Source organism: Pan troglodytes, chromosome 5 (assembly GCF_028858775.2).
Source record: "Pan troglodytes isolate AG18354 chromosome 5, NHGRI_mPanTro3-v2.0_pri, whole genome shotgun sequence".
In the NCBI taxonomy this organism is placed as follows: domain Eukaryota; kingdom Metazoa; phylum Chordata; class Mammalia; order Primates; family Hominidae; genus Pan; species Pan troglodytes.
The window spans coordinates 100135084-100162636 of record NC_072403.2 but is presented as its reverse complement, the minus strand read 5'-3'; the positions used below and the strand labels follow the sequence as shown (position 1 = coordinate 100162636).

Genomic DNA, 27553 nt, shown 5'->3' with positions numbered 1-27553 from the left:
AAAGATGTCTAAATAACCACGACCGCCGCCGCACACCCTGCCGGGCCCCGGGGGCGGAGGGGAGGGGAGCGCCTCCTCGGCAGAAGCGGCGGCCCAGGCTTGTTTGGAGGTTCGCAATTCACCATGATAAATGTAAAGACCAATTAAGGTTTGATCCGTGCACACAGGAGGCAGACGGCGGCTGATAGTGGAAACAATTAACGAGCATGTCCCCTAATTCCTGCCGCGGCTGCTGAGCACACCGCGGCTCCCCAGGCGCCCGCCGCTGCCGCCCCCGAGTCCCAGAGCCCCCAGTCCGGCCCTGGAGTGGGGCGTCCTCCTCCAGCGAAAAGGTGCGAGGAGCGGGGCCCCGGGTGGCCGGGGAGGGGGCGCGCCGGGCCGGGAGGCGCGGAGCCAGCCGCCTACGGAGCCCAACTGTTTGCATCGGGGACCGGCGGGCGGGGCGCGCCCGAGTGGTCTCGCCGGGAAAGGGCGGCGGGCGCTGGAGAAGGCGCCTGGCGCGAAGCTGGGCGGCGCCCCGAGGGCGGAGGACAGGTGGCCGCGCGGCCGCAGCCAGGTAGCGAACGGCTCGGGGGCTGCGCAGCGCGGTCCCAAAGCTCTGCCCGGCCCCGGGCCCGGCTCGCTGCCGCCTGCCACGGGAGCGGCCTTGCTCGGAGGGAGGGGGCGCGAGACCGCACCCCCGGGCCTGGCGCGCCTCGGCCTCTGGGCTCCCGCTCCCCTTCCCCTTCCGGCTCAGCCCGCTGCCCCAGACGTGACCCCCGCGCAAGGTGTTGGCGATGCGCTCTGCCCGGGAGCGTGTGATTAATGGCCCCGAGGTCGTGGGCGGCGCAGGCACCAGCCCCTTCTTGGCCTGGTCAGGGTGTGAGGGTATCCGGGAGCACAGCGAGGTCATGGCAGCGGGGGCCTCCGGGAGCGCGGCGGCGGAGGAGGAGGAGGAAGAGGAGAAGTAGGTGACGCGGGCCGAAGAGGCTTGTCCCCTCTGGCCCCAGGGCTGGCGCCGCGGCGGGTCCCCCGCCCCAAGCAAAGTTTGGAGCTACGGGCGCTGCGCGCAGGTCCCTCCCCGCGCAGTTCCCTCGGCGGGGTCTGTGCCGCCGCCGCTGCCAGGGCAGGACAAAGGCTCATTAACACGTGATGGGACCGCGCTTCATAAATGGGACTGGAGCGAGAGGGAGCCAGAGACAGCGCGAGCGGAGGGAGCGGCAGGGACTGCGCGAGCGGGACGAGGCGACGGGCGCCCGGGCTGGCGGAGACGGGCGGCCCCACGCCGGGCCAGGCGGGGCTCGCGGGAGGACCCAGTGAAGAGCCTGGGAAGGGGCGAGGCTCGCCGGCGGTCGGAGCAGCGGGGCGCCAGTCCCGGTCGCTGTCGCGGGCGGGCGCTGGAGACCGGGACGCCGGCGCTCGGACGGACTGACTTGCTGACCGCCCGCCGGAGGCACACCCCACTCCACCCCACCCCGCCTCGCCAGCAGCCCGGCGCCGGCGCCGCCTCCCGCACGCTACTCCCTCTGCCACCCCTTCCTTCTCCACTTCTTTTCCGCCTCCGCCTCTTCTTGTCTCCCGCGGCGCCAGCGCCTTCCCTTGGCCCGGGCGGGGGCCTCGGCTCCCTGCAGAGCTCTCCGTAGTCAGTGGGGGACATTTCGTTCTAGCGGACAACCAGCCCCTGAGCTGGGCGAGAGGTGCCAAGGGAGCTTCTGTCCCGAGGACCAGGGGATGCGAAGGGTAAGACCTGGCAGAGTTGCGTTTGGAAATACTTTTTCCGCCTCCCGCCCCCTCGGGTACGACCAGTGTGGTCCCCAAGTGTCCTTCGTGGAGTTCTTATTCCGTGTGAGCGAATCGTGCGTCGGTGTTTACTTAGCTGTATGGCCCCAGCCTGTTAACTGTGATCTGTTCTACTTCTGGAGATTTCTACCATTTACTATTTATTGAATGTGTGTGCACCTGGCTCTGTATGCACTGATGTCTGTTTGTAGAAAATGGGTAATTGTGCATGTTTGAAAAACGGGCGCTTGAGTTGGTGCTGAATGCCTATAAACCATATTAGCTGCTAAGTCTTCCCAGGGAAATACATCGATCTCTGCTGCAAACCTAGAAACTGACTAATGTAAAATAGTAAATGTCATATAAAGAGATGTATGTCAAATAATAAACTTTTGATAAAAAGCTACAGGAACCACTTCTCTTTGAGGAAAAACAAATGTCCATGTAACTAATACCTAAAATTGAATGTCGATGGAACCATTTAACTCAGAACTAGCTGTTAGATGACTAAAGTTAATGTTGCATTTTTAAAAGACATTTCTTGTTAAGGCTTACAAATCATAAACGGATCACCTCTCAAATAAAAATATGTTTGCTGTAATAGACATGAGAAACTGTCATTTGGTCATTTGGAAGTTTAAAAGCAACATGCATGTTTCTGATTTTAATAGATTGTCTCTCAGATATTTAAAATTGAACAGATAAAAAAACAAAAGAAATGTTTAGTAACGTATTAATCATTTTGCCTCCCATCTTTTTTTATTTTCCTCCAAATAAGTGCTATTCTTGCCTTTGTTGTTGATTTCCTGATATAGTAAGCCTCCTCGGGCATGTAATCCAATAAGAGATTAGAACAGATTTACTGGTTTTAAAGGTGTTGAAAGATATCTCTGTGGGTCCCATAACTTCTCCTCATTTTTATTACCAAGTTAATATCTTTTGAACAATGGGGGAAATGCAATTTCTTAGAGGAAGCTTAGCGGACACTGAGTATTAGTGGGGTCACCACTGACATCAATTTATTTTGCAGAATATTGAGAAGCTAAGAGCAACCAACCTTTAAGGTTCCCATAGGACTTTATGTGATTTAAAGTGTTGCTTTTCTAATCCTACCCTACTGACAGTTTGCAAGGGAAGATACACTAATTGATTTTTCTCTGTCCTTTTTTTCCCTGGTACTCCTCCCCCTCCCCCGCTCTCTAACTCAGTTAAGAGCAATTTTATAAAAATAAAAGGCCATTTATAGTTTCTTAAGTGAGACAAATTACTTTCAGATTATATCCATACATGAGCAGAAGACATGCACCTCCAGAATTTTAAACATTGCATACTACAGGCACTTATTTGTAGGCACAATGGCAGTTACCATAGTGGGGCAAGAGACTTGATGTGGGACATGGTTTTAAAAAACTAATCCATTTTAGCTTATCAGGAGAACTTACTGTAAACCGACTCTTTTTGTTTCAAAGATGTCTCCCACTCCAGGCGAGGAGCGCTCTTGGCTGAGGTATGTATCAAGTGTCTGATGGGGAGAGGTCTCATTGTGTTTCTCAGTGTCCATGGGGGTACAATGATGCCACAAGGTGGAAATACCCAATTCTGGCCTTTCACAAATAAAATTACTGTGCGTGCATACTCGTTGTTAGGAAAGCAAATTAGATATTCATGCCCCTGAATTTTAATAACATTAATATATGTATGTAAAAAGAATGCTATGACTAGAACCTTAAATAAGCCATAAGTGATTATTATTTAGTGTGTAAAGTTTTAAATTCTGATGAACACCAGGTCTCACATTGAAGTAGTGCTTGGCTTTGTTTGTTATCCACTGTTTTCTGTCTTTTTCTGTTACCCATTTCCCAGTGGACCATGTTCCTCTCTGTCTTGCCTGTGAGATTGCTCTTCTCTAATAAGCCTAGCTGCAGGATCAGTGTGTTCTTTTTGGCATTTCAAAATGGTAAAATAGTGAAATTGTTAAATGTTACCAAGATGAAACTGCTGGGAATGAAATTCTCAAAAAGAACCACTGTATTTGTGGCATATTTCAGCCTCTTCCAAAAGAAAACTCTTTGATTCGGTTTACCTATTTTCCCAAGAAGGAAGCAGCCCCATTGATTGTGTTGATAAGTGTTTAGTATGCAGTGTCAGCTTATTAATTACTAAGGCAAAGCCTGAGAAACTGTTTCAAAACAGTCGTATAACACTGTTCTTTGCTTTGACTCAAAATTAACATTAACCACGGGGAAATTTAGACAGGCTTCATGGTTGTCTTGCATATTAGTGTTTGGAATTAGAAATCAAATACTTTGCTATGTAAGAATAAACTATTATGAGATGGAACTTCTAATAGCAGTTTATAGTTCACCACGCTTACCAAATGTTTCTTACCAGAAAACAGTTGGCCTAATAAGGGATTATTTCCCATAACAAGCTATCCAGGAATGCTGCAAAAACAAGAGTAACAAATTGAATTTGAAAATACCTAATGACACATAACTAGCAAAATGAAAGATTTGGTTATAGCTTCTTGAATTTATAAGAATTCTGGGTGACAGTTATTGTTTCTTTTATTCCAGGAAATATTGTGGAGAAGTCTGAATTGATCTATGTTATAGAGTTAATCCAGTCTAATCTAAGAATATACAGTGAATTAAATGCTAATTAAAGCAATTAAAGCATGATAACAGGCAGTAACCTAAAGGACAGGCTCCATCTTACTTACCAAATTCCATGTTAGCTCAGTTGCATAAAGAACATAGATGAGAGCTTTCATTCCCTGCTGAAAAGGATGCCATGCCTCCACCAGTGTAATTCTGTTTCTTCTATTTTTGTATTTATCATTTTCTAATTGAACTGACAAATAGTTAGAGTGAAACCAGGCTTTGGGTTTAAATTATTTATAATTCTGCTGTTGGCTCTAAAACAATCTGGACCCAACATTGTTTGAAACACTGTGCTAGGGCCAGGTTTACGTACTGCATATCTGTATTTTGAGAGGCAGCCTGCTTTGCTGATTTTTCTCTTATATACTGAAGACTAGTAGAGAAGTCAAAGAATAAGAGGAAATCAAAATCAGTTTATATACTTTGTGTTGCCAAAATTTTAACTTCATGTTTTCTTCCCTGAATCTCCAGTTCTTTCCTAATCTTATTCTCAGAGAAATGGTAACTTTATATTATGGCTGCATGAATGCTGCTTTTGGGGACTTGGGGGATTCAACTTTTTGCCACTGAATTGCTATTTAATACTTTGATAAGCATTTAATTCTCTGTATATTCTTAGATTAGATTGGATTGACTTTATAAATTCAGATTTCTCCAAAATGTTTCCTGGATTAAAAGAAACAGTAACTTCACCAGAATATATGTATAATATCAAAGTATATATTGCATAATTTTGGACAACTGGACATAGAAACACACTTTCATTTACATGTATAAACATTTTTATAGATGTAAATCATGACTGAAATAAAAATTTAAATATGTTGCCTTTATACATTTGAACATGTAATTCTGATTTTAAATAAATACTACAAATTTGGGGAAATGTCCGCATTCAAAGCAGCTGTGCAGATGGACACTGAAGAGTTAAAGCCGATATCCACCTTGAATGGAAACAAGGCCGTTCTTGTTTTCCAGGATAGGTGGAAATCCGTGCCAGTCCCATGCGTTCTAAGAATCTTGCAAGTATGCCAGGATGAACATCACCACATTTGATTATAATTTTATCATAAACACTGATGGGTTTAAAACAGTTTCTTTTTAGCCAATCCTTTTAGTTGTTTATTATTTTTTGGAAATTAGGGCTGTACAAGTTGGAGGAAAATACAGAAGGTTATTACCATATCTCAGAATGCATATTAAGATAGTTATATTTTTTATATATAACACATTACAACGTTACCACAAGTGAGTTAAAACTATAGCAAATTTGTTAGGGGGGCAGGTTTGTAAGGTGGGTGATTTTTAGTAGACCCTGTCACCTCTCTTGCTGCTTTTGAAATTGTTTGATGTTAGAGCAAGCAACTTCCATCTCAAACTTGCTCACATGGCATGTTTAATACATATTGCTAATAAGAGGTCAAAGTCATGACATAAAGTAGTGTAGTTATCTTTAGTTCTTATCAAAGTATTTACTAAAAGCTTTCCTGGGTTATATTTCTTGATTTAACAAGGCCCCATAATGAAAAAAAGTATATTTTTTATAATAGTTTAGAGGACAGTTAGTTGCATGTATATATTCTTGACCTAGTTTCCATTGATATTTTCCATATATTTGAAGTATTTTCCATATAGATGAAATAATAATGGCCAGCCTCTAAGTTTCACTTGGACAGGTTAAGCTAATAACTTAATCACTATGGAATTCTCGAGGTTCATAGTTTGTATGGGTTTTTGAGGGAAGAATTGTTTACTCCCAAAACCTGAGCAAATGGGCATGGCAGAGTCATTGCAGTTGTTCTGGGAATACTATGAATTCTATTTGAGCCCCAGCTGGAGAAATGTTCACACCTGCACTTTAAGAAAGCTTTGAAAGTTTTGCTTTCTTTGCTTTGTTTTCTTTTGTTTTTGAATATGTAGAGACTGGTTAGATGGAAATCATTATTTTTGAGCAAATTCTTTTTTAACCCATTGTGCTATTCCATAATATTCTATATTTTTGAATGTTTTCAAAAGTACATTTTGCATTTTTTTGAATGCAAGAATTTAGTTTGCCTTTTCTGTCAACACAAAAGGCAAATAATTTTTCCCTAAAATACAATATTTTACTACTTAATGTCTTATTTTTCCACTCTTATTTGGATTCTTAATTAATTAGGAAATTATGTTTTTCAAAATTTATGTTTAAATGAGAGGGTCCCCCTCTTTCCTTCACCATTTCTTTATTCATTCTTTTAGATCATAACTTTAGAGAAGAAAATTGAAATCAATATAAGTCCTGAAAATTGAGTGAAGTTTTAAGGAGTATTACATTCAAGCTGGCGATAAATTCTAATATGCTTTTGAAAAAACAAATTCTAGTCCAGGAGCGGTAGCTCACGCCTGCAATCCCAGCACTTTGGGAGGCCAAGGCAGGTGGATCACTTGAGGTCAGGAGTTCGAGGCCAGCCTGGCCAACGTGGTGAAACCCCTTCTCTACTAAAAACACAAAAATTAGCCGGGCATGGTGGCACGTGCCTGTAATCCCAGCTACTCGGGAGGTTGAAGTGGGAGAATTGCTTGAACCCAGGGGACAGAGGTTGCAGTGAGCCAAGATCACTCCACAGCACTCCAGCCTGGGTGACAGAGTGAGACTCTGCCTCAAAAAAAAAAAAAAAAAAAAAAAGAAAAAAAATTTTTAAAGTTTGTTTTAAATAAATTTCTACTTATATGGACGTTTGTACTAGGTAATTCATAACATTGATTTCTTCGGGTCAAAAAGCTAAAAATGATGTTTTTATTTATTTATTTTTAATTAATTTATTTTGAAATAGAGTCTCACTGTTGACCCAGGCTGGAGTGCAATGGCACAATCTCGGCTCACTGCAGCCTCCGCTTCCTGGGTTCAAGCGATTCTCATGCTACCATGCCCGGCTAATTTTTGTATTTTTCGTGCAGACGGGGTTTCACCATGTTGGCCACGCTGGTCTTGAACTCCTGATCTCAAGTGATCCGCCTGCCTCAGCCTCCCAAAGTGCTGGGATTACAGGCGTGTGCTACCGTGCCTGGCCTAAAAATGATGTTTTTAATATAGCAAGTTAACCAATATAATTGTTGATCTTTAAAAAAAAAGATCATTTAGGTACTAGACCTTTGTCACTTGTGTTTGCTTTTAACTCAGCTATATTTAAAAATTAATCAAATTTATTTATTCTTTATATGAGGGACTTAATGCCACTATGATCTGAGTATTTTGGTTTATTCCATGGCGTTTGGCTAAATGGATCCAATTTTCAGCTCATTGAAATGCATTGCTACCAGAATTTGCTAAATGTTTTCTTTAGCTTTTGTACAAGTTGTGAGCAGGCAGTATGCATGTGAAAAACGAAAGCTAGACAATTTAACATATAACTAAAACAAGTGCAAGATTGGCCAAAGAATTTTGTGTCTCTGCGTATGTGGGAATTTGACTTTGGAAGATACACAACTACTTTTGGAAATGAGATCTAATGTCTTATAAACAAAAAAGGAGAAATCTTTGAATTATTTTAGTCCTCAGCTAAAGTAACTAATTGTGAGTAATCTGTGATCCATTTTTATTGACGAAATAATTAAGAGAGAGAACAGTTTGCCCAGAGTCATATATTTAAGTGCCTTGGGATATATTTCTAAATATTTATAACTTTTAGGTATTTTTGAAATAAGTCCACTATGAAAAGTGTAAATTGCATAATTACCAGAGTAATTCTGTAAAATAATTTGCAGTAGATCCATATTACTTGGGCCTACAGCAAAATTTTCATTTTAGTTCGTTCTTTCCTGGGTTCATCTCTTAAGATGTAGTATTTTATGGTTTGGAGGAAAAGAAGAACAGAAACAAGTATTTCCAGCTTGAAAGAAATAAGCTGACATGTTAATTACTTTTACTTTTTTCTTGTTATGCTCAATAATCATGGGTTCCTTCACAGTAGTGGTGAAGGAAATGTCTTAGCAACCCTATAAAGCTTTGCATAGCCTTTGTAAATAGAATTAGGAGAAAATGGTGTGGAGTTCTTAATATATATCTGTGTATTATATCAGTACACATTACATTTTGAAGCCACTTTCCTTTGCTGGACAAAATACATAAAAAAGTTTCCTGAAAAAGTCCAGAGAAGCCCTGGATTGTAGACTAAAAAAACTGGAGAGGTTCTCCACTCTTTATTCTTATTTTCTGGCTAAATGACATTATTCTATTCCAAATAGGAATACCTCAGTTATAAAGATCTTCTGTGGGAGGTTATTTTATCTTGAGCTGGCTCCTGTAGCAATCTGTTTCAATGATCTAAAAACCTATACTTACAGAATATTCTTTCTTCTTATCTAACCTTAGTTCTTCTTAAAGGTTAAATCTACTTCACCTTCTCATTTAGTCCTTTTCATCTGTCTCCATAATCTTTCACAGTGGTTCTTAAACGTCAGAATGTGCTAGAGCCTCCTAAAGGCCTTGCTAAGAATGGAGATGCACCCCAACCCTAGAGTTTTTGTTTCCATAGATCTGATCTGGATCCTGAGAATTTGTGTTTTTCATAAGTTCCCAGATGCTGCTGATGCTTCTGGTTGGGAGACCACCCTTTGAGAGCCAATGACCTATAGACTAACCCTGCATGCACTTACAAACCATTGTGTAACTTCTCAGACTGGTCTTTCAGATGTATATTATAATTTTCAGCCCATTGGTACCTGTCTTATTTACTAATTCAATATGTTCACATCACTTTTTCTGAACACTTTTCAGTTCCTGGAATCTCTTAACTCTTAATTGTATCACACAAACCCTAAGAAGGGCTCGATCTGGAATGAATACAATAGAACAGCCTCATGGTTTCAATGGCATAAAAATTCTGCACTTGCATCCAATTTGCATACATACTTCTTAATCACAACTACATTTCCAGAGCATATTTTGCATTGCTACTGAAACCTCGTTCTTCCAGTTCTGTTTGTATGTAATTATTTACATCTTGAAAGCATATTTTTCTGTTTATGTCTTGCATTGTTAGCACACACTGAAAATTTCCTAAACATTTCGACTAAAGTAGGTGATACATAAGTACCTAGTTCTTAAAATAATGTCTGAAGGAAACCCCGGATTTACGCAATAATAAAAACTTATTTAAAATTATTTTAGTGAGAGAATGATAGGAAGGAAATTGAATTATTTAGAAAGTCACTATGTCCTCAATTTGTATGAATATTTGAACCAAGATTCATTTCTCTTGTTAAATATTCCATTTTAGTCCCTACAATAATAGAGATTAATTTTCTATTCTTTTTCATCACAGAGTTAGGACCAGTAGTGATGATTGCATATTTGGAAATTGGAAAGCTGAATGTTTTATAAAATAGAATGAGTTGGTTATTAATATTGATTGTGGGTTCCTGAGACCACCCCTCTTACTTTTAACATCTCTTGGTTTAAACATATTTGTTTTAAGTAGAACTCCTTTCCTTTTCTCATTCTTAATTACTTTCTTGAGGCAGAATTCCTGATATTCAAAATTAATTTTTATCAATATATTAAATTTTCTCAATGCCCTTTTGCCTCAGAAAAGTAATTAGAAATTTAGTTTTCATAGGCAGTAGTAATAACCCATTTTAACTCTCCGTAACATATTTTCCTATTTGTATTTTAATTAATTCAGTTGTAAAATACATAAAATGTTGTAGCAGGAGGAGAAGTTGCTCAACCAAAGCGAGAACTATGTCCACCAAATAGAATAACAAATTGATTGCTGAGGGCTTATAAAAGCCACTCCATCTAGTGGTTGAATTTTCACGTGACTTCTCTTGAGAAGTTTTGGAAACACACTCGCAAGTGGAGAAACCCATTTGGGAAACATCAATGCACAATAATGTGCATTTAGGGGAAGAAAAAAAGTCCATTATAATAGTAATTTCATATATTGTCTTTAAAGGTCTATCAACAGCATATAATTAAGATTCATTCAAGGTTGTGCATGTCACAAAAGACTCTTGATACGTCATTGCTAAGTGGCTGAACTTTGCAGTTCATAATATGTACTCAGGCTGAACAAGGATTGGAATAAAAAGTAAATACCTGATCTTTGCCCATAACTTCCACTTGCCATCAATATAATTTCTATGTGATACTGAAATAAGACATCCTGGGGTAAATAATTGATGGATTCAATATAATTTTCCCATTTGGACACTTTTTCAGATGGTTGTTTGTATGAGACCAAGATTCAGGTTTAATGCCCTCATGATCAGCTGGCTTTATGCCAGAAAAAACTATCCATGGTTAAAAGCTGTTCTGTTACGTTGGATCTTCCATGTTGCTGATGCATACCAACATTTACTTAGTAAACAGGTATTGAATACCTACTCTGTGCCAGGCACTGTGCCAGGCAGAGGACCTATAAGATAGTTCCCAGCTCTCAAGGTGTTCATGGTCTGAAGGGTTTAGACACAATAAAGACAACTACAGGATGGCTCAGCAATGCCCATCACCTCTCCTGGGAGAAAATCTCAAAGCATATAGAGAAAGAGAATTTACACAGCCCAGTACTATCTGATGATTAAATATATTCCCTTTATATGTTTTTATAACCTATTCCACCCTTTCAACTAGGAAAAGGAAGACAGAAGGGTGGGCTGTATTCGAGGTGGAGGGGTGGAGGGGAGAACCATTTTCCTTGCTTTCTTGACCTGACCCATGTCCCTTACATGGGTGTGAAGCATGGATATATTTTGGGGGTCATCTGTCACAGAAAAATGTTACATCTTGGAATATAATGTCCACAATCCTAGGCACAGACTGTATGCCCAATAAAAATGTGTTAAATCAAGCATTTGAAGGCCTGTAACTTTATATCTATTAGCCACATTGCTGTAGTAATGCAGTTTTACATCCATTGGGCACCAGGAGACGGTAACGGTCACTCATTTGTTGGAACAACAAATGGTACGTTTATATAATTTGTCTACCTTGATTCCAGCCAGGAACTTAGGAATGGGCCACAGAAAGTCTTCTTCTCCCTGGTCTAAGAAAACCTCATGGCTCATGGTGGGAAGTTGGGTGATTTTGAGTGTTTGAATTTCTCCATGTAGGGAATGGATGTTTGAAGCTTTCATTTACTAATAAGCATGTCTCATTCAGACCTAAAGAAGGTGCCCTATTCGTGTCTCACTGGCGTTGTGGAAAGTGTCATTACCATCTATATTCCTGACAATTGACTAATGAAGCAAAAAAACACCTTCCCTTACTTACAAAATAGTGGCAAAAATGACTTAGGTTTTATTTGCCAGTTACTGCCATTAGCACCAGTGACTGCAAACAAGGTACTAATGCAGAGTTAGGATTTATACCTTATAGTTAATTGGCATACTTTGTTGCTGAAGACCGTGGAGCAAGGATGACTTGCAAGTGCTTTGGGCAGCCCTTTTGCTGTCAACAGATCATTCCTTCAGATTTTAGTTGTTTACTGTATAAAATTATCATGTACACATTAGATAACGTGTACCTTCTCCCAAACCAACTCTTCTTCCCTGTAAATGAATGAAAGGGTGTCTTATTAAATGGTTCTTGGAACTCTGTGTTGAGAGCAGGGGCTTTGAATTATGCAGACCTGGATCAAATTTCCAGCTCTGCCCTGTCTAGTTAGAGACCTTGGGTAAAGCATTTTTCTCTCTGAGTGTGTGGAATAGAGATTGTAATAGCACCCACTTCATGTAAATATTAAGGAAAAATAATATATTTTTTCCATGACTGGCATATAATAAAAGTTTAAATGTTTCTTAAATGAAAATATTTGGAAATTAGGATTTTCTCTATTGTGCATTTACCCAAATTCTCTCAGATTTGAATCTGGAGAAATAAGACTTGGCTTTTAGTTGGAGTTAGTTAATTTGCATGATTACGGACTCAAAGAGAAAATATGCCTTCACTGATAGATGAAGAGAGAAGAAACTGTGAAAGATGTGCTGCGCAATTGGATATCATATAGCATACTTTTCACTGTTGCTATGGACTCCTTGATAATGAACTGCAAAAGTAAGAGCCTGTTTACTAGTTTCTACACATTTTGTGGACCAGAATAATATATCACCTTCCACTTTTAATGACCAAATCTCATATGCAAGATAAAGATAATTTTATAGAGTATTTTGAATATGGCCATGGCTTTTACTTAATTGAAAACTTTGTATGTTCTCTGTTAGTGGAAGGCTGCTTTAATAATTGCTTTCTGGGCGGGCACAGTGGCTCACGCCTGTAATCCCAGCACTTGTGGGAGGCTGAGGTGGGCGGATCACTTGAGGTCAGGTGTTCAAGGCCAGCCCAGCAAATATTGTGAAACACTGTCTCTACTAAAAATATATAAATTAACTAGGCGTGGTGGCATGCACCTGTAATCCAAGCTTCTTCGGAGGCTGAGGCAGGAGAATCACTTGAATTCGGGAGGTGGAGGTTGCAGTGAGCTGAGATCACACCACTGCACTCCAGCCTGGGTGACACAGCGAGACTCCATCTCAAAAAATAAAAAAATAAAAAAAATTGCTTTCTTTACCCAGTATGTAGAAAGATCTCTCTCTCAAGAAAAGTGCCAAGGCACTCTTAATTGGAGGAAACAGCTAAACAGAAGAGCAAAATTAAATAATAAATGGAATTTGTTATACAGATCAACAAATGATTTTATTTGTATCATTAATTCAAGAGGCTTTGTTTCTTAGCATCATCACCACGTAGTTGCTAACCCAATGAAGTTGCAAGACATCATTTTCTTGAGCCCTGAAATTGTTTTAACTAGTCTCTAAATGTGAAATCTTTGGCATATTTCACATTAAATTTGAACAGAAGTACAGTCTACTACACTCGTATAAGTCAATGTCCTAAGTTCATATCAATTGATATATGTTTATGAAAAACATAACACTCACATATAGTGTTAGTAAAGAATAGACTAGAGAAAATGGTGCATTAAATAACTTCTATTTTATGTTACAAAATATATGAAAAACTGAAGGTATGAGAGCCAATTGAGTGTTACCAATATAATGGAATTTTCTTTCATATGTAGGAAAAGGAGCTGACATTAATATAAGGAAAAAAGATTATGTATTTTTGCCTGAATTATCAGGATAATTAAGTCAATCAGTTATTTCACTTTGCTGTAGAAGATGAGGGAAAAGTGACCAAGCTTCTTTAATAATTCCAAAACTCTAATGATTAGGTAAGAGTTAGAAAAGACTCATTGCCCATTCAACTGGAGTGGAAACATCATTCATCAAGTTATGATGTTGGCCTATGGCATCTGCCGTGTATATTGACAGCATGACTTAGACATAATGCAGTTATAAGAGTCGACTAAAATTTTCCCTACTAACTTTAGAGAAATACATTAGCACAGTATTTTCTTGATCAAATTAGTAGAAAACAGACTTGTTCCCAGAAATGAATGGAAAATAACCAACAAATATATCCACTGGAAGCTGCATTCTCTTGAACTCTTCACAAGGTTCTTTTATGAGGCCAGCCAAGCGAACAACAGAACCAACAAAGTAGGAAAAACAACAAGTTAAGCAAGGGACTGGAACTTCTGCATTTGACATCCTGGACTCCTGTCAATGTAGACACTGTGCCAGGCATTGTCTCTTTAAAGCACTTAGAAACTTAGAATATCAGAGAAGGAGTATGTTGGGTTAAAGCAGTCTATAATATATCAGGGAGCACCAGTCCTTCCAATACTTCTACAGTGTTTTCAGCCTAGAACACATGGACATTTTAAACCTTTGGTGGTTATACGAATAAAAATAAAGACTCTGGATAAGCATTAAAAAAAAAAAAAAACTTTATGCAGCAGCCATACCCACAAAATTCCTTTGATGATACCATAGCTTGCTAGCTGTGATAGATATGGTTTTCTTGGAAGGAGGTAGTGGAGAGGCAGGTTTGCATACAGAAAAATAGACAAAAAGAATAGATGATAGTCTAAAAATTGAAGTGATTTTTTAAAAATAATGGATTTAATACATTAAGATATTTTTATCTTTACTATGAAGTCATGATTTATATAGCTTACACTGTTAGAATATGTTGGCTATATTTTTTAAAGCAGAATTCTAGGAAAATTCCCTTATATGTCATTCAATCATTCTTTTACTATAACTGTAATAAAAACCAACTGCTTCTTTAATAGGTGCATCTACACATCTTGCTAGAAATTTCCAATTATGATTTTCCTAGTAGCAAACAAAAACAAAATTAATGGCAGCTACATCCCCCAAAGCCTAAGCCATATTAGTAATGAACTCTCAAAGGAAGTTGTTGATGCAAAAAATAATAAGGTGGAAATTACTGTAATAATCCAAATGTAGAAATAAAGGAAAGAATTATCAAAATGCAGAGAGCAGTTTTCCTGCCATGATCCCATTAACTGTTAAAATAGCCTGTGCACAGTAGTATTTCGACATTACTGAGATCTTTGAACTACATAAAATCCATATATTATTAACTGTATTCTTTAATTCAATTGGCTTATATTGGACAGAAATTACTCTGTTATCGTATAACCACACCCATGCCCTAGCTTAGATTTTAACAAGCTAGTTTGTTTTAATGAAAGTGCTTGGTTGCATTAAAATGGGAAGCTGTGATCACACTTGCGGTGATCTTAATCTAAAGTAAGTCACAGAAACATGTTTTTTGCATTACTGGAATAAGATATGTGATCCTTTGTCTTCACTGAAGAAGCTTTATAGCTCTTCCAAGTAGTGACTAAATTTTAATCTTTAGGGCCATGCAAGTAGGTAGACTTACCTAGATGAGCTTTGATAGGAAATAGGGATTTAGTAGCAGGTAGTCTTAATTACTATTGGCAAAATGCCTTAATTTACATTTCTAAGAATCCAGAAGACTTAAATATAAGATGCAAAATGGCTTTTACCTAGTTACTGTTAATTCTGAAATCGTCACATAAAATCTAAAAACAGACTGTGGAGTCTGAGAAACTTCGATTCATCTGCAAATCCATCATATTCTAGGCAATTTACTTAACATCTCATGGCCTCCATTTCCTCATCTGTGAAATGGGGATTATAAATAAGCACCTGATAGGGTTGCCTTGACAATTTAATGATAGAATATATGTAAAGTTTCTCAAATGGCTGGATATAACAGACATTCAATAAAGGTTCCCCATCCCTTACCCATGTCTATATATATCTACTATTTGCTTCATGTTTTAAGTGCTGAGGCAAAAATAAGATTGAATAATTAAGGCAATGAGCATTCTTGAGATATAATTAGTATGTATTATATTATTATAATATATTCTTACAATATAATTAGTGTATAGTATATAGCAAAGAGCCATAATACTAAGTAATGATAATAATAATACCCATTGAAGACTTACTTTTGTGTCAGGCACTATGTTTTACATGCATTTAATTTCATCTAATTTCAGATCAGTTCTGCGATTTAGGCATTATTGTCATCATCGTCATCCCCATTTTACAGATGAAATACTGAGGCTTAGAAAGACTGATTGCCCAAGTACCATCTAACACCAATCTTGGTCTGCTAACTCCTAATTCCATTGACTAGGTGCTTTGACTGGTTGGAATCAGTGAAGAAAACAAGGAAGATGGTAATATCCCTGTCTTAGCTTAGAGAGATGGTGTATCAAAGAAAGCTACAAGCAAGGGCCCTAGACCTGCACTGTCCAGTATAGTAGCTACTAACCACATGGAGCTATTAAGGACTTGAAATGTGGCTCTCATCTGGGTGCAGTCCTTGCTCTACTACTTACTAGCTTTGCCTATAGCAACTTACTTACCCTCTGTGCCTTTCATCTGAAAATGGGGATAATAGCACCTACTTCATAGGGCCATTGTGAAATAAAGGAATTGATATATATGTAATAGGCTCAGTGTCACCAGTCCATAAGAAGCTCTCTCTATATGCTTAAAAGAGGAAAATCAGCAAGACTTAGTGGTCTACCTGATTGTAGAGGTCGAGAAAGAGGAGGTGTCATAGTAAGTCCGAGTTAGGAACTTAGGTGACTAGAAAGACTACTCACAATGCCATAAGAAATGTGAAAAAGTTCTCAGGAGTCAACTCTTGCTCCTTGCAAACTTACGTTTGCTAAACAACTCCATTTACATATGAAAGTTTTCATCCATAATCAAAGGGACACAGAAGACAGTCACAATATATGAGAGAGCTGTTCCTTACATGGTCCTGGCACATCCACAAACCTAGCTTTTGCCTTTCGACTCCCACCCATACTTAAACACCAGGCTTACTGGCCCTGAGTGACTTGCTGAGTGACCTGTGGTTGGATTCAATTTATTGCAGCATCCTTTCTAATAGCAAAAGATGATAACCTAAACCTCCATCAGTAGGAGGCTGGTCACATTCATCTAACAGATCCTTAAGGCAGCTGAATGAAGAGAGAGGTTTTATATACGAATATGGAACTGTTCACAATGTGTACTTCTAAGAAGAAAAGAAAGGTATGTATAATAATGTTAATTACTGTTTGCTAAAAAGAAAACAAAGCGGGGGTAAATACATATATTTGTTTGAATATGCATGGAGTATCTCTGGAAGGGGTAACAAGAAACTTATTCCTTGCCTTTGAGAAAAAAAACTAGGTGGCTGGGATATAGGGATGAGAGAGATTGACTTTTCTCTGTATGTCTTTCTGTACCTTTTGAATCTTAAATCTTGTGAATCTAATACATAAAGATAATCAAAATTTCTGATAAACTAGTTTCCAGTTGGAAAGTGTAAAGGGGGAGTTAGTGAATTGAGGGAAGATGGCATAAGGAATGGGAAGATGACTGGAATGGCTCGCAGGAGCTACTTGGAGATGGAGGCTCAAACTCTGGTTTTCAGGCTAAATGTCTATTGCATAAATTATTTTTTCTGTCCTCTAATTTTAAGAAAAAGGCAAATGCAAATCACTGTTTTAAGGTACCACCTAATAAAAATTCTACTGCCATTTTATTAGGTTCAGGTGAACATTTCTATGGGAACTCAGCTGTCTGCTCTCCTGCTATCATGCTATCAGGCTGGTAAACCACTTAAAAAAAAAAGATGCCATTCTGTGTTTGGAAATCTCATTCTAGTTATGGAAATAAATATGTGAACTCCTGATTATACGACGTGATGAGGCCTGTAATAGAGGGATGTGCTGGGGAACTAGTTATACCTAGTGGGAGGGGCACCTGGTCAGGAAGGTCTCAGACATGGAAGTAGCATTGGCACAGACCTGGAAAGATAAGTTTAGTAGGCAGAGAGCTTCTATCCAGATAAAAGAAGGGACAAGGTGAAGGAGGAAGGTGTGCAGGTATGATGGTGTATTCAAAGAGCAGCAAGTCACTCAGGGCCAGTAAGCCTGGTGTTTAAGTATGGGTGGGAGTCGAAAGGCAAAAGTTAGGTTTGTGGATGTGCCAGGACCATGTAAGGAACAGCTCTCACACATTGTGGCTGTCTTCTGTGTCCCTTTGATTATGGATGAAAACTTTCCATATGTAAATGGAGTTGTTAAGCAAACATAAGTTTGCAAAGAGCAAGAGTTGACTCCTGAGAAATAGCTGAATGTGGGACATATAGAGCATGTTCTAGAAGAGGTCAGGATATGAGAAAAGATATGACAGACAGACAGATGAACAGGGAACCTAAGGATACTAAGGATACTCGAGAGTTAACATTGGAGCCAGGCTGAGGGTAGGAACTCAGGAGGTATTTTAGATAAAGGAGCCCAGAAGCACTGGGCAACTGGCTTGGCTGTTGGTCTTTGGTCTTTTATTTCTGCATCCTTTATTTCTATAGCCACTAGCCTTTGCCCCTGAGACACTGCCTTGACTTGATTGGCGTTAGCAGACTGTACCAGCACACTGGGTGCCTCTGTGTGGCTTGTACCTTAGAGCTCCTGCCTCTGGTCCAGTAGGTGATGGCTCCCATCTGCTTTATTCTATGACAGTTGCAGGAGAGGTGTGCAGAACTGGTTCAGAAGCCCAGACTAAAAAAACCCTCAATTTTCTTAGTGATGATAGAAGTTACCCATGGGAGATTCGGGGCCCTCAGTTTGGCAGTGCCTCCTACTGCCATCACAGGCTACAGTGATCTTGTAAAAGGGTTACACAACCATGGAGGAGCTAAGGGAGCCTTCTGGCTTACCTGTCACATTAGTGCTGAGGGCTCTTTCTCTGTTCACCATTTGGTATGGCATTGCCAATATTCTTGTTTGCCTCTCTGTAGCCAAAGTTGCTTATTGCATATAGCTCATTCCATGAGAGTTTAGACTAGATAATTATATAGGCAGCTTCATTTAAAATGCTAATAACCTTACCTAAATAGAGCATATTTCTAGCACAATTGGATTGGGCGGCTTTCCAGGCTAGATCCCTTGATTCAAGTTACATGAACATTTTTTTTTTTTTATCAGCATTGGGAGAATCCTTCCCCTTCTTTGGGTAGAAAAGAGCTTCTTGTTTTTGTTCTATTTTGAAATACATATATCCAATCAACCAGCTTATTTAGAGCCTTCTTCTGTGTTTTAGGCATTCTACTAAATGCTGAGTAGATACTAAGATAAAGTCCCCAGTAAGATCTTCAGTGAACTTACTGTCTAGTGGGTGGGAGGAAGTAGTGGAACAGATGCAAACACAAAGAAGTATTAGAAAATCTGGTCAGTACCATGATAGAACTCTGTTTGGGTATTCTGGGAGCCCAGAAAGGGTGTTCATCGCCATGGGAAGCAGGGAGCTATGGCAAGAAGTGACATCAAAGTGATGGGGAGGAGTTGACCAGGCAGGAGTGTAAGGGGCAATGGGAGCAACAGCACTGAGGTGAGGAGCAGTCAATTTGCCGTGTTTATGGAACTAAAATTCATCTGGTGTAGCCCAAGTGGCAAGGCCAGGGCTGGCAAGAAGAAGATTGGAGAGGTGGGCGGGAGCTAGATCACAGGAAACTTTTTACTGGACTTCATCCTGCAGGTGGGAGATAGAAAGCCATCCTGTTTAGGGAGACAGGTTGTGGAGAGTATTAAGGACAAGAGCCTGAGGGTCAGAATTGGAAAGGAGCTCAGCTGGACGGAAACATAGAAGGCAGACGAGAGTTGCATGCATGTCTGGAGGGCCTGGGCCTGAAAAGGAAACTGCCCGAAAGTTTATATTTGGTTTTTAGGGCAAAGAGATTGAAAGAGGGGAGTCACATAATCAGCATACGTTTATGAAGATTACCCCCACAGCTGTGTGGCAAGTGATCAAAAAGGAACAGGACCAGAGAAGGGCAGGAAAACTGGTCAGAAAGCAGGCGCCCTAACCCTGGTGAGCAGTGATGAGATCCTGGAAGTGGAGGTGGCAGAATGTGGGAAGGTGGGCCACATGTAGCACTTTATGCCTGTTCCAAATTACTTTTCTTAAGAATCATGACACTAGGGTATTAAATAAAATTATTTTCATTGACTCTGTGTCCTGTCCCCACCTACACTGATGCTACCTATTCTTAGCATAAATATCTTTTCCTTGGGGAAACCTCCTTCAGCCCTCTAGACTGGGTGTCCCCAGAGCATCCTGTACGTCCCCAATTGTAGCTCTCCCCATGCTTTCTTTTAATTTCTGAGTCAGCTGCCTGCCTCCTCTGCTAGACCATATCCTTCATGCGGGCAAGGACTCTTTTTTTCACAGAATGTTGCTCTGTTGCCAGACTGGAGTGCAGTGGCATAATCTCGCCTCACTGCAACCTCCGCCTCCCGGGTTCAAGCGATTCTCCTGCCTCTGCCTCCTGAGTATCTGGGATTACAGGCATGTGCCACCATGCCCAGCTAATTTTTAAAAATTTTTTTTAAATTTCTTTTTATTTTTAGTAGAGACGGGGTTTCACCATGTTGGCCAGGATGGTCTCAATCTCTTGACTTCGTGATCTGCCCACCTCAGCCTCCCAAAGTGCTGGGATTACAGGCATGAACCACTGTGCCCGGCCAAGGGCAGGGACTCTTTCTTCATGCTGTCAACACTAGTGTCTAGTACAGTAGCTAGACATAATACAAGTGCATAGTGGATGCTCCATAATTTGTTAATACATGAATAAATGAATTATTAATTCAGATATTAGGGTCTCTGAATTAATAACTCATTTATTGTTTGTTCAACATTTTTAAAATTTGTTCTGAAATAGTGATTGTCTCTCCCCCAACCCCATACAGTGTGATATGTTTCAGGAACAACAAATGCCAATTAACAAGTAATATATTGTTTTAATTATTATTTTAATTGTTATAGATATCACTCTATACTTCTAATTTTTAAAAATAAACTAAAGAAATTAATAGCCCACATTTTAAACAAACATTTATAAATAGTAAGATCAGTTCTCTGGCTGTTTATTTTGAAACAAAACCAAATTGCTTAGCTTAGAATCGAAGAGCCTTAAAGTTTGGGCCTTTCCTCTTAGCTGTTCACATGGAAATCCTTGGACACTCTCCGGCCTGTCTCCTGTCACCAGGCACACTTGTGTCACCAACCTGCTCATGAGGGGGGCTGTCAGGAGGCCTCCTCCATATCCTGCTCCCCGCTGTGAAAAAGCTCAGTCTTGGCCGGGCACATTGGCTCACGCCTGTAATCCCAGCACTTTGGGAGGCCGAGGCAGGTGGATCACCTGAGGTCAAGAGTTTGAGACTAGCCCGACCAATATGGTGAAACCCTGTCTCTACTAAAAATACAAAAATTAGCCGGGCATGGTGGTGCGCACCTGTAGTCCCAGTACTCAAGAGGCTGAGGCAGGAGAATCACTTGAACTGGGGAGGCGGAGGCTGCAGTGAGCCCAGATCGTGCCACTGCACTCCAGCCTGGTGGCAGAGCAAGACTCTGTATCAAAAAAAAAAAAAAGAAAGAAAAAAAACTCTGTCTTCCTATACGCCTCATTGCAAGTTTTGTCTTTGTGACATTTTTCTTGGTTGATGTGGACATCCTAGAAGTCATGTCAGCCATGACTCCGTCCAGACCTCCCCTTCTCTGGGTGAAGAAACTTGTCTTGAGGAGCATCTCTCCCCACATGGCCTCAAGCTTCCTCAGTTCTCACTAGCTCCCTCCTCCCCCGCTACAAGTAACATACAGACCACACAACTCATCACTTGATTCTACACTGTCTTATTCTTTGGTTGTCTTTTACATTTAGTCTCGTTTGTCTGACAAGGTGAAGTCTCCAAGAGTAGGAGTCATGTGACACATCAGTGCTCTCGCCGGCCCCCACCAGCACTGGGATACCATGTGTATGTGATAGGAGAAGCCAGGCACTAAACACTTTTCTTAACGTGACTATGAAATGGACATTGTCCCCAAGAAACATTTCATTTAGTTCAGTCTTCTTGGCCCTGGAGGTCCTTCCTGGATTCACACACTGACTTCAATACAGAGGGTTTAAATAATGAAAAGGTGGTATGTTTCTGGCGTGTGCCATGCCATCCCCGAACTTTGGGGAGCTTTTCTCTGAGTGACTTACTCATTTTGTTGACTGAATCTGATGAGAACTTGACCTCCTACTGTTCAGAGACAGGAATGAGTTGCCATGACAGTACATTTGCCACATTTACAGTGTCTCTTTGTTTTTATTCTTCCTGTTTCTCACCATTCAGCTTATTTGTTTTCCCTCCTCTTAGGATTGCCCCCCTGCGGGTCTCTTTCTCAGTCATTTTGAGCTCAGCCTAATCAAAGACTGAGGTTATGAAGTCGATCCTAGATGGCCTTGCAGATACCACCTTCCGCACCATCACCACTGACCTCCTGTACGTGGGCTCAAATGACATTCAGTACGAAGACATCAAAGGTGACATGGCATCCAAATTAGGGTACTTCCCACAGAAATTCCCTTTAACTTCCTTTAGGGGAAGTCCCTTCCAAGAGAAGATGACTGCGGGAGACAACCCCCAGCTAGTCCCAGCAGACCAGGTGAACATTACAGAATTTTACAACAAGTCTCTCTCGTCCTTCAAGGAGAATGAGGAGAACATCCAGTGTGGGGAGAACTTCATGGACATAGAGTGTTTCATGGTCCTGAACCCCAGCCAGCAGCTGGCCATTGCAGTCCTGTCCCTCACGCTGGGCACCTTCACGGTCCTGGAGAACCTCCTGGTGCTGTGCGTCATCCTCCACTCCCGCAGCCTCCGCTGCAGGCCTTCCTACCACTTCATCGGCAGCCTGGCGGTGGCAGACCTCCTGGGGAGTGTCATTTTTGTCTACAGCTTCATTGACTTCCACGTGTTCCACCGCAAAGATAGCCGCAACGTGTTTCTGTTCAAACTGGGTGGGGTCACGGCCTCCTTCACTGCCTCCGTGGGCAGCCTGTTCCTCACGGCCATCGACAGGTACATATCCATTCACAGGCCCCTGGCCTATAAGAGGATTGTCACCAGGCCCAAGGCCGTGGTGGCGTTTTGCCTGATGTGGACCATAGCCATTGTGATCGCCGTGCTGCCTCTCCTGGGCTGGAACTGCGAGAAACTGCAATCCGTTTGCTCAGACATTTTCCCACACATTGATGAAACCTACCTGATGTTCTGGATCGGGGTCACCAGCGTACTGCTTCTGTTCATCGTGTATGCGTACATGTACATTCTCTGGAAGGCTCACAGCCACGCCGTCCGCATGATTCAGCGTGGCACCCAGAAGAGCATCATCATCCACACGTCTGAGGATGGGAAGGTACAGGTGACCCGGCCAGACCAAGCCCGCATGGACATTAGGTTAGCCAAGACCCTGGTCCTGATCCTGGTGGTGTTGATCATCTGCTGGGGCCCTCTGCTTGCAATCATGGTGTATGATGTCTTTGGGAAGATGAACAAGCTCATTAAGACGGTGTTTGCATTCTGCAGTATGCTCTGCCTGCTGAACTCCACCGTGAACCCCATCATCTATGCTCTGAGGAGTAAGGACCTGCGACACGCTTTCCGGAGCATGTTTCCCTCTTGTGAAGGCACCGCGCAGCCTCTGGATAACAGCATGGGGGACTCGGACTGCCTGCACAAACACGCAAACAACGCAGCCAGTGTTCACAGGGCCGCAGAAAGCTGCATCAAGAGCACGGTCAAGATTGCCAAGGTAACCATGTCTGTGTCCACAGACACGTCTGCCGAGGCTCTGTGAGCCTCATGCCTCCCTGGCAGCACAGGAAAAGAATTTTTTTTTTTTTTTAAGCTCAAAATCTAGAAGAGTCTGTTGTCTCCTCGGTTATATTTTTTTAAGTTTACCATGCTCAATGAAAAGGTGATTGTCACCATGATCACTTATCAGTTTGCTAATGTTTCCATAGTTTAGGTACTCAAACTCCATTCTCCAGGGGTTTACAGTGAAGAAAGCCTGTTGCTTAAGTGACTGAACGATCCTTCAAGTCTCAATGAAATAGGAGGGAAACCTTTGGCTACACAATTGGAAGTCTAAGAACCCATGGAAAAATGCCATCAAATGAATAATGCCTTTGTAACCACAACTTTCACTATAATGTGAAATGTAACTGTCCGTAGTATCAGAGATGTCCATTTTTACAAGTTATAGTACTAGAGTTATTTTGTAAAATGTATTATGTCCTGTGAGATGTGTATCAGTGTTTATGTGCTATTAATATTTGTTTAGTTCAGCAAAACTGAAAGGTAGACTTTTATGAGAACAATGGACAAGCAGTGGATACGTGTCAATGAGTGCACTTTTTTTCTATATTATTGCCCATGGTATAACTTTAGAAATAAACCTTAATATTTCTTCAAATATCTCTATTTAATTTTGACACTGAAATAACCGTAAAGGTTTATTTTTCTGTTACCTCAACAAGAAGAATTTGAAGACTTCAAAATATTGAGCAGAATTCATTCATACTTAAAAATTTATTAGCCCTGCATTTTCATAGGAAGACACATTATCTTCTGGACTATAGCTGTTCTAATGGATTATAATCAGAATGGAAGAGAGAAAGCATATTGACTTTTTTTGAGCGACATCTCTGACTTTCTTTAGTCTTTAGCTATTACTGGATCTCTTAAGACAGCATGTGTTAATCTTAATGTATATCGTTATCACTGTGCAGTTGCTGTTTACTTGAATAGTATTGTGTTCCTATATTCCAGGTTTAAGTAGATTTCATGCCTGGGTGGCCAAACAACAGTCTTCATTTTTTTTAATTGAAAAGAAGTAGTGTCTGGATCAGTAAAATTATACTGTGTGTGAGTGTGAATATAAATGTGTGTATGTGTGTTTCTGTCCTGTAACTGTTACAGTAATGTCATAAAGTGAGAAAACTGTGACCAAGTATAAACTTTTACCACTTGCTGCACTCTTGCACATGGATTCAGTTTCTAAAATTGAGTTCTTCCTGTAATCTTGTTGATAAAAATACTGACTCCAACCATTCAAAAATTTCACCCCATCCCTCCTTAAGAGATTGGATCAAGTATTACTAAATTGACCTTTAGGTATTACACAAGACCAGTGTTTAGCAAAAAATAATGACAGACATCCAAGTAAGGGATGTATTTGTAGTGTTATTGCCAGGAAAGGAGAGTACTTTGGTTTCTGAGCACCGAATATTGAGCAAGATGTCAGTCACTAAAAGGAAGACAGTTCTACAGAAAAACAAATGGTAACATTTTTCAATAGCGTGTGTAGGTAGTATGCACTATATACATCACGTTAAAGTAGGACTATCACACCCAGCCCATGTGGCTAAAAAAGCTGAATCAGACAGTGGATGAGACACAAAACGGCAGTGAAGAACCGACACACTTGGCATTGAGGTCTAGCTATGCTGTATCTGTGCTTTGCCCACATGCCCTTGGTGACAGCTGAGCACCCAGCTCTGTCTTGGTAGGTTTGGGCTAAGGAACAAATCTCTCCTTTGCTCGTGGTTAGCAAGATGCACTCAAGCATGAAGATAAACACAGCTGCTTTCTTCTTACACCCCGGTCTCATGCTCCTTAATGGCGCCATGGGTGCTTGTTGGGCCTTTTTCCAGTAAGGAATGATATTGCTGAAGAATCTACTTAACTCTGACAAATTTTAATTATAATCTCTTCTTATACAGATAAAACATGACTCCTACAAGGCCCCAAGGTCTACATAGTCTGAAGTGAAGTAGAGAGCTGGCATCTATCTGGTGATTTCTAGCTCTCGAGATACCCAAGCAGCCTGATGGGGCAGTTCCCCTTCTTACAGTTCACGCTCTAAGGCAGGATGTGGCTTGTGAGATACTTTGCATTGTCTGTCTGCACACCTTGAATCTGCCTGCTGGCTCCCTTACTTTACCTCTCTGTCATGTGCAGATGAAGGCTCAGGGTGCTAGAGGATTAGTAAGATCTCTTTCTAAAGACAGGAGAGATTATTTACAAGAAGAACTCACCAGGGTTTAGTTTGCATTTAAGAATTGCCAGTCTTTTGTCCTGCATCATCTTGAACATTAATCCACATGTTTCAGAGCTCACCAGGCAGTACCAATGCTCTTTTCACAGCTATGAAGAGCTAGAGAAATTCTTGTTATGGTAGAAAAATTTCACGATTCATTTTTGAAACTGCATTTGTGCGTATGCAGTGTAGATTTTATAGTGTGTTGTGCTTTCAAGATCTAAATCATATATAATAAATTAAGGGACAATGGGGCTGACAGCACTAAACTTGGTGCTTATTGATATTCTAAGAAATATCTGTGAAATATCATCACGTATGTTATACAACCTTCATTTAAAAAGGTTTAAAACTAGTTAGATTCACTTTGACACTTTTCATATCATTTCTTAACCCAAGTGACGAAAACATTGTCCCCAATGAATATACTCATTAGAATTACCATTTGTTAATATCACTCATTAATTAACCCCATAATTAGATCCATTAATTTAAATGATTTAAATTTAAGTAAGTTTTATAAGGTCTGACATCAGAGGTATCTTACTTTCCTCTGAGGATGATGTACTTGCCCTGACCATGCATTTTACCATCACACATGTCTTCAGAAAGGGCCAAATTCCCAACCTGCTCATTTTTTTTTTATCAGAGTCATGATGAATCAGTCCTAGAATGTTTCATTTGCACAAGTAGGGCTGCCTCCAAGAGGAACCTCTGATTTATTTTGTATGAAATATGTGTGAAAGGATATGAATCTGAGATGCTGTAGACATCTGTCCTACACTTGAGATGATTTCCAAGCCTCTCTAGCACTTTGAGTTAAGTCTATCTGGTATTAAATGCCAAGGACCTTTTGCTGCCTAAATCCACTCTGCAGGAAATAGGCCCAACCACCAGATGAGAATTAGGCCCTGGATGAGTAGCGCTGTAGTTACTGTCCTGTTAATTAATTTCTGCCATTTCATGTCCATAAAAGAGACCACCCATATCATGCACACAATTAGATTTCTCACACTCTAACTGTATATTTGTATGATATTTTAAAATCTCCTAAATGCTGGGCAATGGCTATTAACAATTAATTGTCTTGCACTGGCCTTCTGATGAAATGTTAACAATGCCTATTGTAATATAGAAAAAAACATTCTATCTACTGATTTGGGCTGAATGTATGTAAATAGGTTTCTAAAAAGTCAGATGTTTGAGCAGTGGCCTACAAATCAGTAATTTTCGGATGGGAGAGTTTCTTTACATTGCCGTGGCATCTTAAAAGCTATCTTCATGTAAATTGACTGTACTAGGCCTACTGGGGATCAGAGTTCCCAAGAAAGGAAACCTTTTCTTGTATCTGGATTCAAATTTATTTCCAATGTTTCAAGCGGGAAACATGACTCTTTATTGTCTGTAAATCTAACATTATTACTTTTCCTCTTAGAAGAATATTGTATTGTTAGATGTTTGTTGAGCTGGTAACATCGTTGCAACCACTGCAATATCTTCGTTAGTAATCTGTATAATACTTTGTATACAAGTACTGGTAAGATTGTTATTAAATGTAGCTTCAGTCATTAAATTACTATAGCAAAGTAGTACTTCTTCTGTAATATTTACAATGTATTAAGCCCACAGTATATTTTATTTCAATGATGTAATTAAACTGTTACTTATTCAAAGAGAAAACATCTCATCATGTCTATTGTCCAAAGTTACCTGGAATCAAATAAAAATTCTAGATTACCATGAAGAACATAAAA

At 40.4% G+C, this 27553-nt stretch overlaps 1 protein-coding gene across 5 annotated transcripts; it reads left to right on the top strand.

Annotated features, from left to right (window-relative positions):
* Positions 1–27553, top strand: CNR1 (cannabinoid receptor 1). Of its 5 annotated transcripts, XM_009451530.5 has the most exons (3): positions 1450–1719; positions 3228–3265; positions 22073–27553. In XM_009451530.5, exon 3 carries the CDS (start codon positions 22137–22139, stop codon positions 23553–23555), a length of 1419 nt encoding a protein of 472 aa, XP_009449805.1. In that variant the 5' UTR covers positions 1450–1719; positions 3228–3265; positions 22073–22136; the 3' UTR covers positions 23556–27553.